The sequence below is a fragment of the Salarias fasciatus genome, chromosome 4 (assembly GCF_902148845.1).
Source record: "Salarias fasciatus chromosome 4, fSalaFa1.1, whole genome shotgun sequence".
NCBI classification, from domain to species: Eukaryota; Metazoa; Chordata; class Actinopteri; order Blenniiformes; family Blenniidae; genus Salarias; species Salarias fasciatus.
The window spans coordinates 3814702-3837888 of NC_043748.1; the positions used below are offsets into that span (position 1 = coordinate 3814702).

At 44.3% G+C, this 23187-nt stretch overlaps 3 protein-coding genes across 5 annotated transcripts; 1 reads left to right on the plus strand and 2 right to left on the minus strand.

Moving 5' to 3' along the window:
• Window positions 1–878: 878 nt before the first annotated feature.
• On the minus strand, window positions 879–13692 carry fmnl1a (formin-like 1a). Its single transcript, XM_030089497.1, has 25 exons — window positions 13151–13692; window positions 10099–10182; window positions 9681–9767; window positions 9515–9588; window positions 8521–8604; window positions 8277–8435; window positions 7878–7983; window positions 7483–7559; window positions 7308–7401; window positions 5455–5529; window positions 5239–5349; window positions 4669–4818; window positions 4486–4587; window positions 3371–4025; window positions 3167–3288; window positions 2883–3082; window positions 2572–2806; window positions 2429–2497; window positions 2263–2343; window positions 2064–2193; window positions 1814–1977; window positions 1632–1733; window positions 1448–1543; window positions 1257–1371; window positions 879–1162 (listed from the first exon to the last, which is right to left on the minus strand). Exons 1-25 carry the CDS (start codon window positions 13334–13336, stop codon window positions 1098–1100), a joined length of 3423 nt encoding a protein of 1140 aa, XP_029945357.1. The 5' UTR covers window positions 13337–13692; the 3' UTR covers window positions 879–1097.
• A 1703-nt stretch (window positions 13693–15395) lies between these two features.
• mlx (MAX dimerization protein MLX) lies at window positions 15396–20560 on the plus strand. Of its 3 annotated transcripts, none has more exons than XM_030089501.1 (8): window positions 15396–15470; window positions 16598–16634; window positions 16743–16832; window positions 17501–17610; window positions 17698–17800; window positions 18281–18380; window positions 18723–18924; window positions 19041–20560. In XM_030089501.1, exons 1-8 carry the CDS (start codon window positions 15432–15434, stop codon window positions 19095–19097), a joined length of 738 nt encoding a protein of 245 aa, XP_029945361.1. In that variant the 5' UTR covers window positions 15396–15431; the 3' UTR covers window positions 19098–20560. The 3 variants fall into 3 exon arrangements, with proteins under 3 accessions (XP_029945361.1, XP_029945362.1, XP_029945360.1); XM_030089502.1 differs by having other exon boundaries at window positions 15429–15470; window positions 16515–16634; XM_030089500.1 differs by lacking the exon at window positions 15396–15470 and having other exon boundaries at window positions 15495–16634.
• psmc3ip (PSMC3 interacting protein) lies at window positions 20412–22748 on the minus strand. Its single transcript, XM_030089503.1, has 8 exons — window positions 22676–22748; window positions 21916–22016; window positions 21745–21834; window positions 21554–21665; window positions 21332–21477; window positions 21180–21233; window positions 20941–21000; window positions 20412–20866 (listed from the first exon to the last, which is right to left on the minus strand). Exons 1-8 carry the CDS (start codon window positions 22692–22694, stop codon window positions 20810–20812), a joined length of 639 nt encoding a protein of 212 aa, XP_029945363.1. The 5' UTR covers window positions 22695–22748; the 3' UTR covers window positions 20412–20809.
• Window positions 22749–23187: the final 439 nt, after the last annotated feature.

A 23187-nucleotide genomic window follows, 5' to 3' on the forward strand; every position in this document is an offset into this window, starting at 1 on the left:
GATATATACGAAAAACAATGCATGTATAGTCTCAAGCAATCGCACGGTGCAGTTGATTTAAAAAAAAAAAAACAAAAACTATGTTGTCTACATGTTTTTTTCTCAAAAGAGTGAGAAAGAAAGAGAGAAGAAAGAGAAGTGGTTGTGTGTTTGACGCTTTCCGACACCAAGACGCCGTTTTGGTATCCGTGACGCAGGCATGTTCAGTCTTACTGTGGCGTTGATGTGACGATAGTGGCCCAGAGTGGCGAGCGCAGAGGATGCCGAACGCTTGACCGCGGCCCCAAAGGAGCAGAGAGATCCTCCCATATGTAGAGTAGTGTGATATAAGAACAAGAAATAATACAGAAAATAGATCTATAATATAATGATATATAAATTTAAAAGCCTACTGATACTGGAGATACTAATTTATCAGTGTGGATGCCATGATATTCTGTGAGAAATGTGTGTGTTTTTCCCGTGAGAAGACAGCAGGCAGTTGAACCTGCCTTCTTTTGTACATAACTTGCTGTGATTGTGTGTCCAATAAAGTGCAGCTCTCTTGTACTGTTGCGGTGTCTGATTGTTTATTGTGCGAGGAAATCCACTATATTTCATTTTTATCAGCTGAAAAGTGAAAACTTTTTATGAACTCTTCCCTGTTATCTGTAAAATTACAATAAAATCTTTTTGTCACATTTGAATATAGGATGTCTTTCAAAGAAATTCCCTCTTCATGCTCAGATAAGCCGTCGTTTCTCAACACCAATGAAGATAAAAAGTCAGACACAATGGTTAAAAATAGGTTTATTTTATAAAGAGATGTTTTTTTCTCCATTACTTTGTTGACACTTGCTAAAATGGAGGGTGAACAAAGCGACACGACATGTCAGATACAGTGAAAATGCTTTTAAAAAATATTTGGAATCAAATTCATGAGCAGTTTATTAAAAAATATTTCCAGCTTAATTCTATTTACAGAGTAAAATTCACACTGAAACACTGCGATACGTGGATATGCTTGTATATACAGCACATTTGAAATGGCGTTTTTTTTTCCAGCCTGAGCGTGATTCCAGTTACATTTTTAACAACAGAAAGAGAAACGGCGTCGATTAAGTATCCTGGCGCTGTGCTGGCCGGCGGCCGTCTGCACGTCTGTACGGCGAATTCCTCAGATCTGGAAGAAGACGTGAAGGTGAGAGTTTGATCCTCATTTTTCCTGCGACGCTGTGTTAGTATGATACTGGTGCATGCGGGAGTGCTGTGGTTACCTGTGATGATGTCCTCCAGAGCGCCGTCCTTACCCTCGCGCACCGGCGTCTTCACCTGCTTCTTCTTCAGCTCTGCTATCAGATCCATCTGAGGCATCCGGGGCATCCCAGGGCCCTGGAAACCATTCAAAACTCGCTTATTTAGAGCTTTTCTCCCCCATTAAAACTGCAGCGGGATTCATTTCTCTCACCTTCTGGGATGCAGCCTTGTTCGGAGACGGTGAATTTTTCACCTCCTGGACCTCACTCTCCATTTTCTTCTTCTGCTCGATGTCTTGCTGTGCTTTCTGTGTTCAAATTGGGTTCATTGATGGGAAAATGATCAGTAGGCAACACGGGACTCGAGATGGAAGACCAGCAGAAACACATCCTCACCTTGTAGGCCTTGATGAAGCGTCCGAACATGGGGAAAAACATGGCCGGCTGCGTCGTTTTGGGATTTTCTCCAAAATACTCCACCACGGAGATGTAGGCCTCCTGGTTTGGAGAACAGGAAGTGTTTGTCAGACTGTAAAAACAATGTTCTTCATGTGCGCATGATGTGAATGAAGACCCACCTGTGCCGTCTTGCTGTCTTTGATGAGAGACTCCAAGGCTTCACTGTTGGTTCTGATGAACTCCTCCAGCACGGGGCTGTCGTCCTGCACCTGGTTCTCCTTCTTGGCGACTTCCATCCCTCGCTCCAACAAGCGAATGTCTTGAAGGATCCCATCAAGAGACACTGGGGAAAGAAGAACCAGAGTGTTGAAGCGGGATCTCAAACTGAACCGGTATGGAACCCGAGTCGGTTCGAGGGAGCGTTCGTACCGACGCCCGCTTTGTCCACGAAGCGGAGCTCGGTGTGGAAGTCGGTGAGGTCGGGGTATTTCTCCTGGATGATGTTGGTGATGAAGTGAAGCAGCGTCTGGCTGCGGTCGGTGGACTTGGTCTCCAACAGCTGAAACGTCAAGGTGGTTTTAACCATCGCGCCCTAAAGGCCCCCGAGAGAAGACCTGAGCCTACTCACCAGGTCCAGACTCTGCAGCCTGAAGCCGTAAGCTGCTCCTCGCTTGCTGCTGTTCATGTAGTTCCCGAAAGCCAGAACGATCTGGAACCAACAGAAACAGAGAGAAATGACTCAAAACATCTCAGAGGCAGCTCCTCCATCTCAATATATCTTCTGTTTCACCCACTTCCAGGATCTTCTTGAGTTTGCTTGAAGACTTGATGGACATCGAGGCAGCAATGACTGAGTTGAGTTGCTGTGGACGACGTCACAAAAATAAGTTAGAGCACTGAATCCCCTCATAGCGACGAATTGGACAAAGAAACCAACCGGCTGCAGGCGTTTGACGCTCTCCGGGAAGTTCCCCATGAAGGTGAGGGTGTTGATCCGCTGGGTGAGACGCGGAATCTTCCCGAAGCGGAGGATGAACTGGTCTTCGTCGGTCAGCTCGTCCAGCGGACGTCCGTCTTTCTCGTAGTTTTTGAGGAGCTTCATTTCAAAGTCCGATGGGATGAAGTGCTCCAGCAGCTCTAACAGGTCTATGGACAGAGACTGCTGGTCGTACCTGTTCAGACGGAGGCTGCGTTAGCGTTCCTGTCAGGAGGGAAGTTCAGGTTCAGGAAGGCGGCGGACACACGTACTTCTCGATGGCAGTACAGATGTCTGAGGATTTCATTCCTGCTTTGCGGAGAGTGATGGCGAGGTTCTTGGCCTTGTTGGGGTCAATGAGGGAGGTCTTGCTCGGGGCTTGCTGGACCTTCTTCTTGACCTTGGTCAGGTCGGCTGCGTTGCCCTGGGCCCGAGTCTTGAACTGTTCCTCGAACATGTCCATGTTCAGCTCCTGGTGGGCAGAGGGGAAAAAAATCGAAGGTTTTTCTTTTGGACGGAACTCACAACATCGTGACGGGAGAGAAGAGGCTCCTACCTCTAGGATCTGGTCGTCATCCAGCTCGTTGAAGACGGTACCCGTCACCTGGTTGGGTTTTAAAGCCTGCCAGTTCAGCAGCGGCATTCGGAACTTGGTCTGAATCGTTTTCTTTCCCTTCACTGACGAGAGGAAGAACGTTTTTCGGTGTTTGAACTCGAGAAAGTCTCGGATACCGTCACAGTTTTCTGTCAGACTTCTTACCAGCTTGAATGTTCGGGGCTCCAGGGGGCGGTGGGGGTCCACCGCCAGGTGGAGGAGGAGGAGGTGGGGGTCCAGAGCCAGGTGGAGGAGGAGGAGGTGGGGGTCCACCGCCAGGTGGAGGAGGAGGAGGAGGAGGAGGTGGGGGTCCAACACCAGGTAGAGGAGGAGGAGGAGGAGGTGGGGGTCCAACACCAGGTAGAGGAGGAGGAGGAGGAGGCGGGGCTCCAGAGCCAGGTGGAGGAGGAGGAGGAGGTGGTGGAGCCCCTCCAGAAGCAGGTCCTGGTGTAGGGGGAGGTGGAGGAGGAGACCCGACCTGCCCTGGGGCACTAGGGGGAGGCGGAGGAGCCGGAGGTGAAGGCGTTTGGAGGGCGGAGGAGTCGACCGCAGGTGCAGCCGCCGCCGCCGCCGGACTCTGGACGTATTCCACCACGGTGACCGGCACCACCTGCAGGTCCAGGCCTCCGGAGGCGGTGCGGCCCACCCGCACCAGCCCCTTCTCCTGCAGCTCCTGGATCTTCTGCTCCAGCTCCGAGGACGCCTGCAGGGCGGAGGAGCCCAGGCGCTCCCGGTCCTTCTCGCGCTCGCGGTCCAGCTCGCGCTCCCGCTCCCTCTGCTGCAGGGTGCTGACCTGCGAGCACGAGTCCCGCAGGCTCTCCTGCAAGGAGGCAAACGCCAAACGGCTTCAGACGCCCGACGGGCTTCTGCAGCCCCGGGCTGGGATAAAACCCCCACAATCACCACCCTCCATTGATAACTGACTGTGCAACTGGAGAAGCCACCACGTTATTTCATTTTGAACGTCCAGTTTCATGAACGCCAGTCGGCCTTTCACGGAAATCCATCCGACTGATGTTATTGAGCTGCACAAAATGATTACACCACCGAGTATTACTATCCCCTCTGCTAATTTAGAGGATTAATAAGTGCAAATACTCTAATCTCATTTGATATTTTATATCAGAGATGATTAGATTTTAACTTTATATTGAGATCATTAAGCTAAATTGATCTGCTCCACGTTTGACCTCATTTAAACAAATCACTGTGAAGACTGCACACCTTCCTTGGCTAATTAATCCTATTGAACGTAATATATTTCCTGATGGGCCACTTACTTTGAGCAGCTCGGCCTCCTTGGTGGCCTGCATGAGCTGAGTCTCCAGTTCGGTGATTCTCTCGGCGGATTGGTTCTCCATCTCCTGAAGCCGGGCGTTCAGCTGCAACACAATGCACCGCTGTAACATCGCCGGGGATCATCGCCGCGTCGAAACGCCCCGTCCGGTCCGGTCCGGGCTCACCTGGATGTTGTGCTCTTGCAGTTCGTCCACGTGGTCCAGCACGCCACCTCTGTTCTCGGCGTCCTCCAGCAGAGCGCCGACATCCAGCACGTTGTCCAGGTAGGCCTGGATCTGCACCTGCAGCTTCTCGCTCTCTGTCTGCTTCAGATTCTGACACACAAACACACACCCAACATGATTAATAAGAGATGAAGGTGGAGGTGTGGGAGTTTATGTTCTGTCTGATAATTAGATAACTTCAAAACACAACATTATAACACAATATAGAAGAAAACGTCCTTTGAAATTGGTTCTTAAAACTGCTTTAAACCTGAAAGCACTTTTTATGAATGCAGAGGTAGAACATGTAGACTATTCCTGCAGAAATCCTCAAATCACCAGTGTGATTCTCATTGAAAACCTTCCTGAAAACATCTTTTGATTTTAAAATAAATAGAGCTATTGTCAGATTTATATGTTTACAGCTGAACTGTTTGGTTTCAGTGACAAAGGGAAAAAAAAAGTTTCTTATATGAAATGAAGGAAAAAAGAAAACAGCTTTGTCTTTTCTTCTTTGGTTTATTTACTCACCTCTAAGTACTTGTCCAGCCCGAGGTGAGTGAACTCGTACTGCAGATGGACCCTGAAGTTCATGTTCTCCACTGAATGAACCACGATGTTGATGAACTGCATGCAGGCCACCTGCGGGGAAACGTCTCCGATTCATCCGCCTGTCTGTCGGTGTGTCCGTGCACGAGGCAGGACGCGCGTTTCCAATCTCAGATCAGGCGTGCGCGTTCTTCTCACCATGAAGTCGATGTTGCTGTCGTCGTGGATGAAGTACTCCATCAGCTTCTCGAAGCGGTTCTTCTCTCTGCTCACCTGTCGGAGGGAAAAATGAATCAATATTAATGGTTTTAACCGAAATGAAAACTTACACCCTTGTTTTTCCTTAAGTGGCCTTATTTGACAGACAAAAGTGAAGCAACCAAAGATTTTGCATTTCAGTGTTTCCGCATATTTGAAACAGTGTCACGACCAAAGCAAATCTCACCTACAGCCTAAAGCAGAAGTGTGTGTGACCATAACCAGAGAGCACCCATCTTAATGCCAGCCACCATGACTTCATGTGTCGTGCATGGAGAGCATGGGTGGCAAACATAAGGCCCGTGGGTCAAAACTGGCCCTCAAGAGGCTCCAGTGTGGTCCAGCAACCCAACAAGCAAATAGTGAAAATTTTAATGGAAAATGTTGATTTGTTGAGAAGAGTGGACACAACACAACACAACACAACACAACACAGAGACCTGCGCTGAGAGATCAGTGATGCTGCTTAAAAGATAAATTAGCCTCCGAAGTATCAATAAAACTGGCTTTATGCTGATGCTGTGGTCATTTTCAGTAGTTATTTGCTTGATTTTGTGAAGAAATAGATATTTCCATCATGAGGGTTTCAATATCAGTTAAGTTAATAGCTGAGTTCAAATTACAAGAAGCCCAAAATACTACAGAATGTAAATATTTGTTTGTTACTTTCACTTCTGCTAAACATACATATTGTAGCGAGCCGGAGCCACGGGGCATGCTGGGAGGGGTTTATGTTGGGCTGTTTGTGGCCGTTTACGTTCTATTTGTGTTCATGATTGTTCCCTTTCATTATTAGTTGTGCTTATTACTTTAGTTCTTGTGTTCCAGTGTTCATTTTGTGTTGTTTTGTGTTTATTTATGGTCAGACCATGAGCGGGAGGGATGTGTGTTCCCGGTGTGCTTTTCAAAATAAAAGCCCTGGTGACTGAGAGAAGTCGTTTGTCTTTTCTCCTGCCTGAAGTCGCTGCTCGACGCTACAATATGTTGTTTTGATGCTTGTGTCCTCACAATCCATGACTTTTGGTATTAATTCAATAATTCTGTTCTATCCCATCGTAAAAATGGATTTACTCCACTACACAAAATTAAAAAAAAAGCCTCCTGAATGTCAGAGAGAGGAAGAGCTGGCAGCACAATAACTCAGAGCAGCAACAGAGCTATACACATTTTTGTAGAAAAAAAAACAGAATTATGTGACTTTATTATTGCTTGTTCTCTAAATTCCTCTCCTGCTGAATCTGACAGGATTTGGCTTCTGTGTGTCTCGTAGCTGTTACCCCTAGACTCCTTATGAAATCTAGAAATTTGAAAAACTACCAGAAAGCAGAGAATTGGACTGCTTGATCTCAGTGCAAAATTCATTATGAGCAGAACAGATTCAGCAGCACGTCACACGTCTGTCAAAGGAGCCTCTCAAAGTTGCCCCACAGGTCTTAAAATCCCAATAAAAGGATTCAATTTTGCTTTTATAACTTCAGCCCAGAATATAAACCAGTATTTCTGCCTCTACCGAGCCACTCAAGTGAAGTGCGTGTGCTTTTTTCCGCCTGTGACTGTTGCACATGTGCTAAAATTATGTGAAGGGCGAACTGAGTCACTCACAAAATGAGTGTTAAAGGAAGAGGAAGTCTGGAGCACGACTGAGTGGAGTCAATATGGGGCCCGTGGGCCAAACCTGGCCCGTCAAAGGGATAGAAGTGGAAAAGATTGCGTGTAAGAAATGAGTTTTGATGAGAAATGAGGCGAAACACCGTCACTTGAGGGTGAAACCACCGCAAAGCAAGTCCCGTCACCTCTTTGAAGTTGTCGAACGCGGAGAGCGTGATGTCGTGTCCTCCCCTGACGAGGCAGACGGCCGCCAGCAGCTCCAGCACCAGAGCTTTGGTCCTGCGGGCCACAGGAGGACAGGTGAGCGGCGGGTGAGGACGGAGAGAGGCGCCTGCTGCTCTCGCACGTGAACGCTCTCACCTGGGGTTCCTGCTGTTGAGGCTCAGGGTGATCTCGTTCACGCAGCGCGGGTGAGTCATCACCAGATTAAACCCGGACTGAAAGCAGACGGGAGATATAAACAGCTGTTCCTAAAGTAGACCTGATGCATCGACACAAAAAAAAATGTTTGTGTGCAAAGAAAAAAAAAAAACTTCAACAGCAAATCCAGGGTTTCTTTTCTTATTGTTTGTTTTTACAGAAATAATGAGCTGCAAATTAGTGTTCTACTCCCAAATAAGACGAATCCCCACACAACAGGGGAGCAGGGGGACTAAATGAGTTCCTCTCAGCCTGCCGGCAGACAACATTTCACTTGCTTTTTCAGATTTCATTGAGAGAGTTGGAGCGATGTGTCGGCTCAAACCGGCCCTCACCTGGTAGTTCATGATGGCTCGCAGGCACATAATGCACACGTGGATATCGTCTCTCTGGTAGGAAGCATGGGACTTCTTATGAATCTTGTTCCCCAGAGTGGATATCCTGTGAAGGAATATATGTGAGAGAGAGTGTGAGTGTGAGTGAGAAAAGAGGAGGGAAAAAAATAATCACTCACATATGTTATTTTTATATATCCATTTATAGAAACACATGAGATTGAAAGAGAAATATATTTTAATTCAGTTCTCAGAGAAAAGGCCTCAGCGGTCTGGAACCGTCACACCACTTCTGCTATCCAAGAGTCTATTTTTTGACCGTGCTTGTCACTGTGTGTTGTTCTGTAGTAAAAAACAACACGATGCATGAGACGCAGGGACGCATACGGATCCCCCCACCTGACAGTCAGAGCCCGGGCGGCTCTGGTCATCCCGTGCGGCTGAGAGCTGCTGCTGCTGCTGCCGCCGGAGCTCTTGGACAGATCTTCCATTGACCTTTCCATTGGCTTCCCCCTCTCCGACAGGGTGCCGCCGTTTTCCACGCTCTCCGATTCGAACCTGCGCAGAGCCAGACGCTTGGCGCTGAATGTTGCAGCCATAGTGGGGCTCTGTCACGTTGAGGTGTGTGTGTGTGTGTACTCACGAGGAGTCGCTCTGTGCATAGGACAAGTACTCCACCAGAACATCCAAACCTTTGTTCTGCTCATTGAGGAACTCCTGGGCCCACCTGCAGCGAGGAGACAACAACATCACAAACATCATGACAGGTTCTGTGGTTAACAGGAACAAAATGCAGAATTGACCTGTTTAATCCTACGACGATCTGTTGATTACGTAACTACAGTAGAGGAAGGGCAACATCCTGCACGATGACCGAAAGGAGGAATTAGGTTTTTTTTATCTCAAAACTGGCGCCGGGGTGATTATATGAAGCAGAAGTGTGAGACATGAACCCACTGGGAAGAGACATGGTGACCCTCACTTTCTGAATCCAGCATGACAGCATAAAGTCCTTTCAGGTCAAATTAGTGTCTGTTTTTGAGCCCGAGCCAAACGGCGACCATTTGAGAATATTAAAACATGTTTATTCTAGTTGAGTTATGTGACCTCGGCAGCAAGGCGTCTTTGAGGGACAGAAATTTGAGTTTTTGTCATTTTGAGTACATAAATATGCAAAACACACCACAAAAGGGGAAACCAAAGAAAACCTAAATAAATTGCAAAGAAACCATGAACTTTTTAACAGTTTTCTTTTAACTCAACACTGAGATATTAGTGATGCTGCCATGCTAGCAAACTAGCATTAGCTTCAAAGCCATTTCACTGGATTTAGCTCCAGAAAATATCATTAAAATTGTCATTAGAATAAAAAACTGTGTGCCACAACAAAGAAAACTGCAAATTATAAATGTAAAGGTTATTACGGCTGTATTTTACTGTCTGATCCAGTCAAAATGGAACTGGGCGTTTGACACCTTTGCTCTAAGGCACTGCTGGACTGATGGCTGAAGACGTGAATGTTTTTGCAAAGATCCTCAATTTTGCACCTCTGAACAATTAAAACAATATTTTATACATATAGAAAAGCTCAACACACTGATGTATTTCTTCCTGGATCTCGTGGCTCGCATGCTCACCCGATGTGATTGGTGCGCAGCGAGATCTCCAGGTCTTTCAGCACCTGAGTGGCGTCTTGGATTCTCTTCTTCAACTACAGAAGCAGAGGAGATGAAAGCGAACACGGTGTAGTGAAAACACGGAGCTGTGGGGGAGATTTCGAGGAGAGCGGAGCTTCCCACTGACCCTCCGAGACACCCCTCCTTGATCCTGGTAGAAGCTTTTGATCTTGGTCAGGTAGGTGGACGGGGGGCTCTTCACCTGGAAGCGCTCCTGTCAGGTGGGGGGGGCAGAGCGGGAGATGGGAGGAGGGGGGGGGGGTCAACTGCAGCCGAAATCATGATTTGACAAGATGCACATTGACACACACACGCAGGCAGGCATGGATCTGTTCTTGGTAACAGACACAAACCACTGGCTGTTTCCATGCCGACACATCGACCAGATGCTTTCACAGAAACGGCACGGCGAGGTTTCGCAGTCACTCTCTACTTCACTGCACACGCCACATTTTTAGGTGTTCCCATTTTTAGCGAAGGCAGCCACAGCAAGTCAGACGTTGAGGTTTGAACCGAGCCCATCGGTGCTGATTAAAAGTTCTCACCTGATCACAGATCAACTCCCATTTCTTCTCGTTGTCATATTGACTCAGCAGCTGGAGTTTATCAGGAGGCAGGTTCATGTAGCTCTGAAAGAGAAAAGGAGGAATTTAGCCTCTCAAAAGACATATCTACATTATTTCACATCAACAGAGCATAAATTGAACTGTATGTGGTTGTTTCTTGTCATTTCCTGTTCATGCGGAAACTTTAAATTAAACCACCAAACCAAAAAAAAGAGGGTGAAGAGAAAGAGCCACAGCAGAGGAGTCTGTGTTTACAATGTACAGTGATCAGGGGTGGAGGAATCACAAACACTCATATTAATAGGATTAAGAAATCCTAAACCTTTTAAGATATGTACATTTAGAAATGTGTTTTAATGCCATCTTTCTCTCTGTGGTATAATTTACATCAGGTAATCTGCTTTGATACTTTTAAAATCACAAGCTGCCACTGAGCACAGCCTCTTTTTTCATTTGTTCGAGGGGTCCAGATGGAGCGGAAACAAAAGAAACGGCTGCTTAAAATCTTCATTTCTTCTCCATCTTTATTCACTTTGTCTGAGAAATGTGCTTGGATTGGAAATATTTTACATTTAACGAGCTTTTTGAAATTGTAACTAACAATAATTACACTACTTTGACTTTGACTTCAATTATGTTTTTTGAGGCAGAAAAAAAGATTATAATTCAGTGAAGTTGGAGCACTTTGGATGACAGCCGTTGCCATTGGGGTTGAGATTTTGTCACTTTTTCTAAGTTTTTGTGCAACATGCACCGCAATACTGGAGCAAAGCTTGATTGTTTTTCATCAGTTTTTTTTTTTTTAAACCATAAAACATAATAAATGTGAACACACACAGAGTACATTTCTGCGATCTTTTCACTTTCTTCACATCAGGAAGTCTCCCACCTCCACGGCCTCTCAGTGCGAGTTGACTCAACTATCTGACGGGCTGACATATCGGTGGGCAGAAAGGGCATTTTCGATTTGAGTTATGGCTTCCAGCCCACAGGAGACTCGCCTGACTCCCTTTATGAAGGTCGTTCTTCCCCTCAGAGGATTTCAGCCCTCGATGAATTGGGAACCCAAATTAAGTCTTATGAGTCATTCTGCGCCAAATGGCGAAATAGATTTCATTTTAAAAACCTCCTTTTATTAAGTATGAATCATTTCGGTTTGCACAGGGCGTGCACATGGGCGTGCACTTCTGAACAACTCATGCGTGCTTTCAAGCAGCGGTTTCTTTTTGACACATTGAAAAAAATAAAAGAAGTAAAGACACCACAACGGAAATGGCCCGTTGGTGCCGATTCGACACTTCATCTTTGGTGTTGTGAGGGAGTGGTCCTGCTGTGGGTTTGCGGAAAAAAACATGCACATCCCACCCAAAAAAAAAAAAAAAAAAAAGGCGAAATAACACAATAATACATATCTGCATATGAACATCTGTATAAATACCAAAACTTTCAGTGTGGAAAAGAAGATGAGAAACTTCTCACTTCCAGGAAGAGCTGGTGATGTAAACACAGAAAAGGATGTTTGATAATCTGCCTTCTATGTTTAGAAAGCATATTTATTTTGTTCATCCCGTTTCAGAGGGAACTGAAGTCAGGTTTTTCTATTGTGCCAGAGGGGCTGTTTTTAGCAGAGAGCAGCAGACTGGATGTTTTTCTAATGAGTGAGCGCAACATGTGACGGAGGACTTGTGAAATATTTCACCCTGGGGGCCTATTTTTGCATATTTTCAAAATAAATGCATCAGTCACATGAACAAACTGGGAGTGAAAGCAAACAGGCCAAGCACGATAATGTAGATGCCATTATAATCAATATGTGTGTGTGTGTGCACGTGCGTTTTCCACTTTTAATTCACAGTTGTCAGTTTAGATTGAAACTCAAAGAGATGAACAAGCGAAAACATACAGTCACCTGTCCAGTAAAGGGTTTGAAAGTTGATATACAACTTAATTTTGTATGCTCTGTAGAAAATAAGGACTAACCCTAACCCTAATTCAGTTTGAAATAACATGTAATGTGGTAGGCTGGAACATATCTGCACGTTTCATGTGGAGCTGCAGAATATGAACTTTCTTCTTTGAACTTTGAGGTGAAACATAAACAAGATGACTAAAAATCAAGAAAACAACATTATTGCACGAACTCCACCCGAACACTTAATCAGATCATCATACATTTCTTGTTTTATTTGTATTTATCTTTATTTTCTGCTCACCGGTGTGACAGTGGGACTTCGTGTTGGTTCAGTGTTTACATGCTGGAGCCTTCAGGAGAGTGGCGTCACTCCCGTATGATATGCTTCCACAAACAAAGAGAAATGTTTCATTTCTTTCTTTTGGCGAGCAGAGAACAGTGCCACAGGAGGCGGTAGGCTCATAAAGTTGTGAAACTTGAGGCTTAAAGTGGATGAAGAGGAACAGGACTCTACTGCTGTTCTGCTGTTACGGTTTGATTTGTGTCAGCGTGACTTCAGATTACAGCTTGTTTCCCTCCATCTTTTAGATACGGTCATGCTTCTTATCATGATTTATACCCTTTAATGACGCAATCTCTGAGTTCTCTGATAAAGTAGGTGAGTGTTTCTTTGTTTCGTTCTCTGTAAATGCGTGGCAGTGTTAATCCGTGATTAGGAGCCTCTGAACAACAAACTCTGGCGTGGTTTTGCTTACGGTCGTAATTCAAAGTGTAATCGTGACAGTGATTGAGTTGTTTTTGCATTTCCAGCTTGATGTAAGACTGTTGGAGGGATGGCGAAACCGTTATCCGGTCCTGTGCCCTCATCTCATGTAAATGTGTTGCTCAACTTCCCCTTCGGGTGTCTTTGCACTAATCACCCGGTTCCTGTCCTGACATTTTGAGTCGAACAGACGGAAGACGTATAAAGATGAATCTGGCTCCCTGTTGATGGCAGTCCGTGGATTTTTCTGGATGGGCTCTGATCTGCGACATTTGCCTTGTTTACACTGTTCTCTCACACTTTAGCAACGGTCCCTCCATGTTTTCCTGTGCGTGATGTGTGTGAGAGGGACTCACCAGCACCACGCCGAAGCGCTGCTCCAGCTCCTCCTCTGGAGGCATGGGAAGGTTTGCGGCTGCCGGCTGCTTCTTCTGCAGGGTCGGTGTGGGGTCACTCATGGTCGAAGCCGTCCCGACTGAGTTCCTGGCCTCTCGGCTCTCGGGAGGCTCGTGCTCCAAGCCCCCGGCAGCCGCATTCCCCATCACTAATCTCCACAAGTAATCCAGGAGGAAAGCTTTGTGCAGCCCTTTTCGTCTGAGAAAATCTTTGTATTCCAAAGCAGAGCGACCAAAGGCGATCACTCTGGATCGAGAAGGCCTGAATCAAACGGAGTCTCGGGCCTTCAGGGTGAGGAGCATCAAGTCTCTGGTTTACCAAATCCACATTGGTGCTGAGGACAGGGATGCTGATGAGGAACGAAGAGTTCTCCTCATGCTTGGTCTGTCTCCAACCTCTCCGGCCTCCGACTCTGAAGATCCCTCGATCTGTCAACCGACGTCTCTGTTGACTGAGAACTTGTCTGATGTGTGTTGCACAGGAGTGAGAGGAAGGAGAGGGGAGTGTGACACACTCTGCAACACAGGCAGAAACCGCAGAGGCAGAAAAGCAGAACAGAAACTTCCTGTGCATATGACGGCAGCAGAACCTGGGGTGGAGGACGGGGCGAGAGATAAACACGAACGCCGTTGAGCCGGCTGTGCAGGCAGGAGGTGAAAGATGGCCGACTGAAGGTGGCACTGAGGTGAAACCACACAGAAGAGGGTGCAGACACACACACACACACACACACACACACACACACACACACACACACACACACTGACACATCAGCAGGTGCAGATGCGAAACTCTTCCACTGTTTCCTATTATATATTAAAACCATTCATTCAGCAGAGGCAGCTTCACTAGCAGCTGGGATCCCCTTGTTTGTTGCTCACCAGGTTGTTCATGACAGTCAGTTAAAGGTGAAGTAAACACAAGACACAGAGAAGAACAGTTAAACAGCGCCCCCCAGTGTTTAAATCAGGTTACTGCAGGCATCTGCAGGTGAATACTTGCAGAAAGTCATTGCAGCTTGTTCTGTATCTACTTTTTAATCTGTAAAAAAAAAAAAAAAAAAAAAAAACGGAGTCAAACAGTCACTCATGCGCGCGCACACGCACCTGCAGCAGAGACGCATATGCACATCATTTATGTTTGGGGAAAAAAAATCTACGAATATTAAAGCATGAAAAAAGAACACACAGAAAGCGCCTCAGACCTGGTGTTAAATCACATTGACTGACTTTTTCTCTCCATCTTCTTCATCTTCTGCATCAGGTCAGGCGAGGAAATAAGAAAAAATATGAAGGAACAATGTCATGTTACCATGAAATCCCAAAATCTGAGCGTGACAACGAGAAGAGCAGCTCAGGTTCATCACAGCAGTGAAACACTCCTCTCTGCACAGCAACAGGAAGTCTTCACTGCTTTCTTTTTGAGGACCCAGAATTATTTTACATTTAATACACATGAAACTGGCCGTCTGAGCATCAGAATTACACGTGGGGATTTTTCAGATTTTTCTTTTCTTTTTATTTATTTATTCATTCATCCATTCATACATTTTTACAATAACTGTTTTTTCTTGGATATTTTTTATTGATTTTCACCAACGCCCTCAAGACAATGCAGATCGTCTGCATTTCGCAAAGATACATTTTATGGTGGATCCTATTTCCTGATCTAATGATATTTGCAATAGGCCATGGTTTTTTCCAACATGTGCAGAGTGAGTGCTTGATTTAATGTTTAACTTTTCAATGATAATAAAACTGCATTTTATCGGTAGAAATTGCATCATACTAGCATTTCATTTCAGAGAGTTAATCAAACTATGATATTATGCTTATTAAGGCAAGGTAAATGTATTTGTATAGCACCTTTCAGACTCAAGATAATTCACAGTGCTTTACAAAGAAATCAAAGAATTACATTAAGAAAGAGCAATTGGGAATCTTAGTCGATTTGGGTATTAAGGTTATGAACTATGATCAAAAACAAGAATAAAAAAGTAAAAACTTGTTTTAAGGCCTGATATAAGAGAAATAATAATGGTTCTTAGGAGTCAAGTAATTCACATAATTATTTAAAAAAAAATACTTTAGTTATTTATATAGTTTATATCATATTTTGGATTTGTACAGTATTTTTTTTGCTGTACATTTATTTATTTATTTAGTCAGTCAGTCAGTTTCGAGCGTCGAAGCGGTGCTGGGATTTCCCAGCAGCCCCTGAACGCAGCAGCGCTGTTCCAAGATGACGGATCCTACGACGTCTCCAGAGGACCACTGGAAAGTAAGACCCCGGGGTTACTCCACCTCGTCTCCTGCTCACACTGAGCCGTGGCTCAGGCGTGGGCTGTCGGGACAAAGGGCAGGCGCTGTCATGTGAAGAAAAACCTGACGTTTTGCCGGTTTTGCGTGAGGACTGCTGCCTGTTAGCTGGGCTGCTAGCGGACATTAGCTCGTCGTTAGCTAGCATGCTAGTTAAGTAAACAAAGCGTGTTTTCCTTAAAGCAGGGAAAATGCTTTTCTTCTGTATTTTGCCTCTATAACACTAGTGTATTCTTTAGTTGTTTTCACCTTGCAGTGATGTGCACTTTTGTCAGGCAGGATAGGGTGACAAACTAATATTTTTGTGTTTACTACCTATTTGTACACAAGCAAACAAACTATCCTCTCATATTTTCCTGTTTAAAACACAAAATCAGAAATAGCATTCGTAGTTCAACTTGCAAACTGCACTTGAAATAGTTCATCTAGAAACAAACACCTGTTTTGAAAGCCAACAGCCTGTATTACATGTTTTATGCTTACATATCCTGGGCTGGTTTTGTGTTTTATTACCATTTGTATGTACAAGTTAGGTTTAACGAAAGTGTTATGAGATCTCAAAGTCCACATTAAGTTGTGAGTCATTGATCTAGATGTTACCACTGCTTCACACCAGGCTGTGGTCATGTAAATGTGAAGTGTTGTCATTAAATTTATACTGCCCCATTGTGCTGTCAGAAACCCCTCAGTAAATATGTTAATCTGGGACAAACCCTCTTTTCATTTGTAAAAGGTGAGTTAATTTTAGAAAGTCGTTTTGATTCTTGTGTACAGTGGAACACGCTAAACCTTCTTTCTGCTCGCCTATAAACATAAAGTGGGCCATAATATTGAAACTATTTGTTCTATTGTGTCACCATGGCCTAGATCGAAGAGCGGGCTTGTGGTTGGAGCTCTTATTTTGCTCAGTTATTACCTTTCTGTGTACTTGAATCTGTCGATCGAGGACATTGCTCAGTCGGGGGTCGAGATTGGCTTCTGATTGGCCTTTTGTTGATGTATTTAGGGCAGTGCAAACGTCCACTGGTTGTCACAAACTCTCTGTTTTCTCCCCTCTCCATCCTCTGTTGTCTGGTGATGGCTCGACAGACAGACGGTGCCTTCAGCGACGGTGGCTTTGACCCCAGTGAGTATTTCCGTTGATTTGATTTTGCGGCAACATATCTGCAGAACTGCTTCCATTTATTTTTGTTTTTGTGGTGAAAAATCTCATGGCAGCTGTTTTGTCGTTCAGGCTTCTTTGCTGAAACTGCCAGAAAGGGTAGCGTAGTATCCAGGGCCAACAGCATCGGCTCAACAAGTGCCTCTTCAGTGCCAAACACAGGTATAGCTTCTCCTGAGAGGGTTTCTGGTATGTGAGACCATTCCTGCTGTGTTTAGATCATGATGGAATTACTAAACTGCCTACATTGTAGTTTTAATGTCTCAGCTTTCTCACACAGTAAAGTCTAAATATAATCTGCACAGAGGCTGCTCGCTTTATTTTTCTTCCTGCTTCTTGTCAAAGGTAAAACCTGTCTTGCAGTCTTGCTACCTTGCTCGAACTGACTGTGACTAGACTGAGCAGGAGAGCACATATTTCCTGATGAGAATATAAAGGTGAACAGAGAGCTCTGACAGCTAGTTTAGGTGTGTACGTTTTATTAGTGTGTAATCAATCAAAGTCACTGCTTTTTTCCACTTAAGATTGATTGAAATTCTGCCAGCAGACTTCTCTGTGATGTTTTTTTTTCTATAATTAGCATCTTATGAGTGCAGCACAGTTACACCTACGAGTTTATTACAGCTTGAATTAAGTCCTCCACTGAACAAAAATACAGTCCAGCGTTAATTATATTTCTAATGGGACAAGAGGGACGACACAGCAGTCATTTCAGGTTTATGAATCTTTAAAATCAACCTGTTAATTCATCCTTTACAGCTTGTTTTGAAATGTAATTCCATTTCATTGGACTTGTTTGTTAGTAAAGTCGTTACATTCTCTTCAAATAGATGATGAAGATAGCGACTACAGACACGAGACGTCGTATAAGGACTCGTACAAAGACCGACGGAGACAAGCGCACACACAAGCCGAGCAGAAGCGGAGGGACGCCATCAAGGTAATAGACCCCTGAAGGTTGCCGGTCTCACATCAGCGCCACTTCAGGAGTGAAATAAAGCTTTATTTCCTATTTATTTTCATCCAGAAAGGTTACGATGACCTCCAATCAATCGTCCCCACCTGTCAGCAGCAGTCTGAATTTGCAGTGGGCGCACAGAAAATCAGCAAAGCCACGATCCTGCAGAAAAGTAAGGCGCCGTCAACAGAACTGCTCTATACTCTTTGATAGGGAGCTTTAAGATCTGTAAATCTTTAACTAAATGATACCAGACTTTTCCATATTAGCATCTTTAATACCTGTCATGTGTGTTATTGACTCATTTGGGTGGAGATCTCAGCTAAACCAGTGTCCTTTCACAGTATGTGCAAAACAATCAATTTTCCTTGGCTGCATAATTGCATCTCTTTTACATTTTCATTCAGTTTTACATTAATTCAGGTGTAAATATATTGTTCATGCATCAGCATCTCTTAAAGGTCAAGAGTTTTTTTTACTATTGTGTTAAATGCACTAAAACTAAATTCAGCTACTTCTATCTCAATGAACTCTGCCCTGCTTTGAATAATCAATAAAAAGATGTTTTGGTTAAAGTATTATGTGCACAACAACAGTGCAAATAAATGATGAAATCCATCAGTGATGTTGGTTTCTTTCTTGTCCTTTTCAGCAATTGACTACATCCATTTCCTTCATAAAGAAAAGAAGAAGCAGGAGGAGGAAGTTTCTGTCCTGAGGAAAGAAGTGATGGCCCTCAAGATCATGAAAACGTGAGATTAGCATTTATCTCAGTGTGCGAGCGCCGCTGCTGGACTCACACTGTTAAGATTTCTGCTCGGTTTGCATTCTAAAATCAGGAAGGTTCGGCTTCCAGATACATGAGAAGATGGATTTTTTTAAAGAGCCGCTGGCCTGCGGCTAAAAAGAGAAGTGCAGACTTCGAAATGCATTGATGACTTTTACAGTCGGTAGCATCAGATCTAAAGTTAGAATCTCTTCTAGGAACTGGAAGTGTTACAATGAAAGTAGGCCGGATTGAAAGAAGGCCGTCGAGTTTAATCAGTGTGTGTGTGTTTGAAAATAAGAAAACACTGTATGTTTTTTTTCCACAGGAACTACGAGCAGATAGTGAAGGCGCACCAGAACAACCCTCAGCAGGGTGAGGACCAGGTCTCGGACCAGGTCAAGTTCAACATCTTTCAGAGCATCATGGACTCTCTGTTCCAGTCTTTTAGCAACTCGGTGTCAATGAACAGCTTCCAGGAACTGTCTGCGTGTGTTTTCAGCTGGATCGAGGAACACTGCAAGCCTCAGGTGAGCTCAGCAAATCACTTAAAACACCGTCACTTGGCGATGATGATGGTGATGATGATAAAGGTATCCTGTGCTAATACCTCTATAATGGTTTTCGTTCGTCTGTTCCTCCCCAGACGCTGCGGGACTTTGTCGTCGGAGTGCTTCGGCAGCTCAACGGTCAGCTGTATTGATTAAGGGGGGAAAACCTCCGGTTAACTCCCACAAACTGACTGTGAGATTACTCCGGCTTGGAGTGAATAAACTTCAATCAGCCTCAGGCCAAAACTCAGTATTTATCAGACTTCAGCTCATCAGCGGCTGACCGGCTGCAAATTGGATTTACCTCATCACACACTATGAGCAGAGAGGAAGAGCGGGGCGGCCCTGGACGCGCCGATCTGCGCATGTTTAGCATCGCCGGACTGTTTTCACGCTGTTATTCTGCTCCGAGACGCAGCAGTCGCACAAGAACGCACAAATCAGCCAAATCATGTTTCAGTACAGAAAGATGGAAGCAGTTGCCGGAGGAGGACGTCTCTCACACCTGATCGTCCCGTCCACTACTCCACAACACCAGGAGCATGAGGTGTGACTCTAACGTGACCGAGAGGTCTGATTCAGTCAGATTCCTCTCCGGCTTTGTCTAAATGCAGATCCGATGTGTGACGATCAGAACAGTGTGTGGACGGATGCATTAACAATGTCCTGCAGCAGCGAGAGGAAATGCAGGCTGTTGTTCACGTCCTTTAAATCTTCAGTGGCTTTGACCCGAACATGATAAATGCTGTTTATCTTTGATCATTTTCAATCATCAGACCCTGAAAACCCGTCAGCCTGAGCTCAGAGGAGCCGCTGTGTGACTCAAACTGAGGAAACTGTTGGGTTCGTTTTACTTTACAGGTGTTTTTAAATCGCATACAGCCAGTATCTACTTCATTAAGTAGGCTGACTATTAATACAATCCAACTCCTGACCCAGGAATTCTGCTTTAAACATGGTTTAATGAGGACTTGGGTTGTTCAGTTTCCTAGAATGAATTTATTGACACATGTTTAAGGAGACATCAAGCCTCTCCTGAAAGATATTTCTGGTTCTTAAAAGTTCCAAGCTAGTGATTGTTCGATTGTGCACGTGGTACACAAGGTCTAGTTGGATTTCCTTTAGTCGAGTACGAAGCGTAAAGTTTTATTTTATCTGCATATTGTAACACGATGCTCACTCCGGGCCGACGTCAGTATTTCTGTTAACGCTGATGCGAATCTACTTTCCCATTTTGTCACTAATTGAAATGTTCAGTGTTGATTTTTTTTCGTCGGCAGATGTTTAAATGTGCTCACTGTGTTTTTTGTGTCGTTCTCAGTAATGTTGAGTTCAAAGTGCTTCATGCTTTCTTCAAAGTTTACACATCTCATAAGGAACTACAGTAGATGGAACTACACTGCTTCAGAGCGGCCAGTGGACACCAGGAGTCACGTGACTTTATCAATAATCTTTATTTCAATCAAACTACAGAAGTGTGCAGGAGAACAGGAGAGGACAAATCATATAACAGTCTGGATAAATGAAAAAAAAAAGGAACATTTTATTCTCAAGCTAACAATCATCTTTTATACATTTGATTTTTATTCAGGAAGTATGTACAAGAAAGAAAAAATAACTGAAGTTTTTAAGGCTTTAAAAAGAAGTGAACGGATGGTCCTTCAGTGCTGTCGAACGCCGTGACGCTGCTCCCAGATCACCTGTTTTTGTACAGATCTTCTCTTAAACTTTTATTAAAGTTGTACCTTTTGTTCCCAAAAGACGCCTTAAATAAAGTTTGTGCTGTGTTTCCAGCTGCTCTGGTAAGTGTGTGTGTGTGTGTGTGTGTGTGAGATCCACTGCTTAGTAGAGGCTGCCTGAACACTCAGGACGGAGGAACGGCCACCTTACAGTCCTCGTCGGTCTCCACTCCCACCTCGTCCTGTCAGGAGAAAACCCTTCATGATGGACCGAGCTTCAGGGTTTTTTTTGTTTGAATAACCTTTTTGCACTCACCAGGAACTCTTTTTTGCTCTTTGGATAACCTTCCAGGATGGCGTTGATCATGTCTGAAGCCTGAATGAAACAAATTTAGATGTGATCAAGTATCTGATGATGGAAAGCAAAGGTGTCAAACGCATTTTAGCTCACTGGATATTTTTCATTCTTACAAGCATTTAAACACTACTGTATTTACTGAAATTCTTTTTTTTTTTTTTTTTGTGCAGATTTAATTTAATTTCAGTATACATTACCAGTCTCTTCCTCTTTTTCCACTCTTTGACGTAAACGTCTCGGTCTTTATAAACCTGTAAACCAACACAGAAGAAACCTGACTGTAAAGGACGGTCTATTAACTGGGTTACTGAGGGGTGGCGTTGTTGAAATAGGGGAAAGAGTTTTCCACCTTCTCTTTCTCCTGTGGCGTGACGTGATTGGTGGCAGATCTGATCTTGTCCAGCCGCGCTCGGTATCCTGCACACTCCGCCCGCAGCTCCTTGATCTCGGCCACCATCTCCTCCGTGGTGAGCGAGCTGTTCAGCTCTTTCAGCTCTGGTGCGACAAAAAGTTACACAGCGTCTCCTAACGGCACGTGTGGCGAGAAGAGCATGAAGGAGGCGCGTTCCACCTGCATCCAGCTGCCTGCAGCTCTGGGTGAGGGACTGCACCTCCGCGCTGAGCGCCGAGATCTGACCGTCCATCGCCTTCAGGTCTGCCTCGCTGACGTCTTGGAACTGAGCCTGTGGGAGAGATAAGGAGCGCCGTTTGACTTGGGCTGAAGCGGAGCACATCAGACGTTTCAGGGGGGCGCACGCAAACCTGGTCAGCAAAGTAAATCTTCTGCTTGCCGTACGTCTTCTCCTTTATCTTCCCTTCCAGAGCCAGCAGCTCCATGGCTTTGACCACGGCCTTTTGGAGCAAGCATGCAGGAAATCTGGATTACTGCACAAGACAAGACAAGACTGAGTGATTCAGATGTCGTCTTCTCACCGTTTTGCCCAAGCCGTGCTGCTTCTGGAGGTTGCAGAAAACATCCTGAGCGCTGTAAGGCCGATTCTTCTCGTTCAGGTAGGCGAGGATGAGCGAAGCCCCTGTGGATGACAGCAGGAGTTTTTAATGAGATAATACTTATCACTCACTTGTTCAACAAGGAAGCTGTTGCTGCTGATGCTTTCTGATGCGATGTGTGTCACTACCAAGCAGATATACTGTTCTCAGACGCTTGTATAGTTTAAATACCAATAAGATCAATCAGATCTGCTGCCCTCTGTAGTTTAGTGCAGTGATGACATCAAATCAAACATGAAATGACTTTATCTTACTAAAAATGTGCGTTTTAATGATGTTGGTGGAGCAAACATTGCCACGTTGGTGTTAAAATAAGTTAAGTATTAAACTTATTAAAGCACGTTCATATAAATACAGTTTGATTTAATGTCCTCAGGCGATTATAATTGTACTATGTCACATATTGCCTTTAGAAGTCGCTTTTTTTAGACGATCTCTTCTGAAATAAGAAGCCGGATAAATGGTTTTTCAAACCAAATGTCACAAATAAATAAAAATGTCACGAAGAAGCCAATATTTAGAAGCTAACATTAGCTTGTCTGATGCTATGTGCTCGAGACCACAGCTAACAGTCAAATGAACTTGTTTCTGACATCGTTTTCACGATCGTTACTGAGAAAAAGAGCTCCGCCAGCTTTGTAAAGTCAAACACATCAATACATCAGGATAAGATCAGACTTACCGTTGTCTTTTTTACTCATTTCTCACTCGGTTTATTTCCACTTCTTCCAGCTTCGGGCTTGATTTTCGCGCATTATGTTCGTCACGGCAAAGATCAATTATTCACGAAGATGTGTCGCACCCTCATAATTATGATTTTATTTTAGTTTATTAGCTTTATTTTAATTGTAATTCAAAAACACACAATGAATTTGAATCAATACATTTTAGGAAATTCAAATCATGTTTTTTTTATTTCTTTAATTTGGAGTCTAACAGGTTTTTACACGTTTAAATATATTTTGGAAGTAAGAGCAGAGTGAGAGCTCTTCTCACAGATGTACTGAGGGGAAAATCTGCCTCTCTTTATTTGTTTACGTTTGTTTTAACATTTCTTCAACTTAAGATGAAACATTAAAATCTTTATTTCATTTTGAATTTTGTAAGTTCTTTTTCATCTCACTATGTGAGCTATTTAAATGTTTTCAATGTAATTAGGTTTACATTATTTACACTACTATCTTTCAGTTCAAA

Coding starts and splice junctions, on each gene's coding strand:
- fmnl1a (XM_030089497.1), bottom strand. CDS start 13,336: ATGGGGAATGCGGCTGCCGGGGGCTTGGAGCACGAGCCTCCCGAGAGC. Junction 7,560..7,877: donor GAGCCATCATGAACTACCAG/GTGAGGGCCGGT, acceptor GTCTGCTTTCAG/TCCGGGTTTAATCTGGTGAT. Junction 3,289..3,370: donor AGCCCCGAACATTCAAGCTG/GTAAGAAGTCTG, acceptor TCCTCTCGTCAG/TGAAGGGAAAGAAAACGATT.
- mlx (XM_030089500.1), top strand. CDS start 16,505: ATGTATTTAGGGCAGTGCAAACGTCCACTGGTTGTCACAAACTCTCTG. Junction 16,833..17,500: donor CTCTTCAGTGCCAAACACAG/GTATAGCTTCTC, acceptor CTCTTCAAATAG/ATGATGAAGATAGCGACTAC. Junction 18,925..19,040: donor AGGAACACTGCAAGCCTCAG/GTGAGCTCAGCA, acceptor GTTCCTCCCCAG/ACGCTGCGGGACTTTGTCGT.
- psmc3ip (XM_030089503.1), bottom strand. Junction 21,835..21,915: donor AGCACGGCTTGGGCAAAACG/GTGAGAAGACGA, acceptor TTGCTCCAAAAG/GCCGTGGTCAAAGCCATGGA. Junction 20,867..20,940: donor AGAGCAAAAAAGAGTTCCTG/GTGAGTGCAAAA, acceptor TTCTCCTGACAG/GACGAGGTGGGAGTGGAGAC.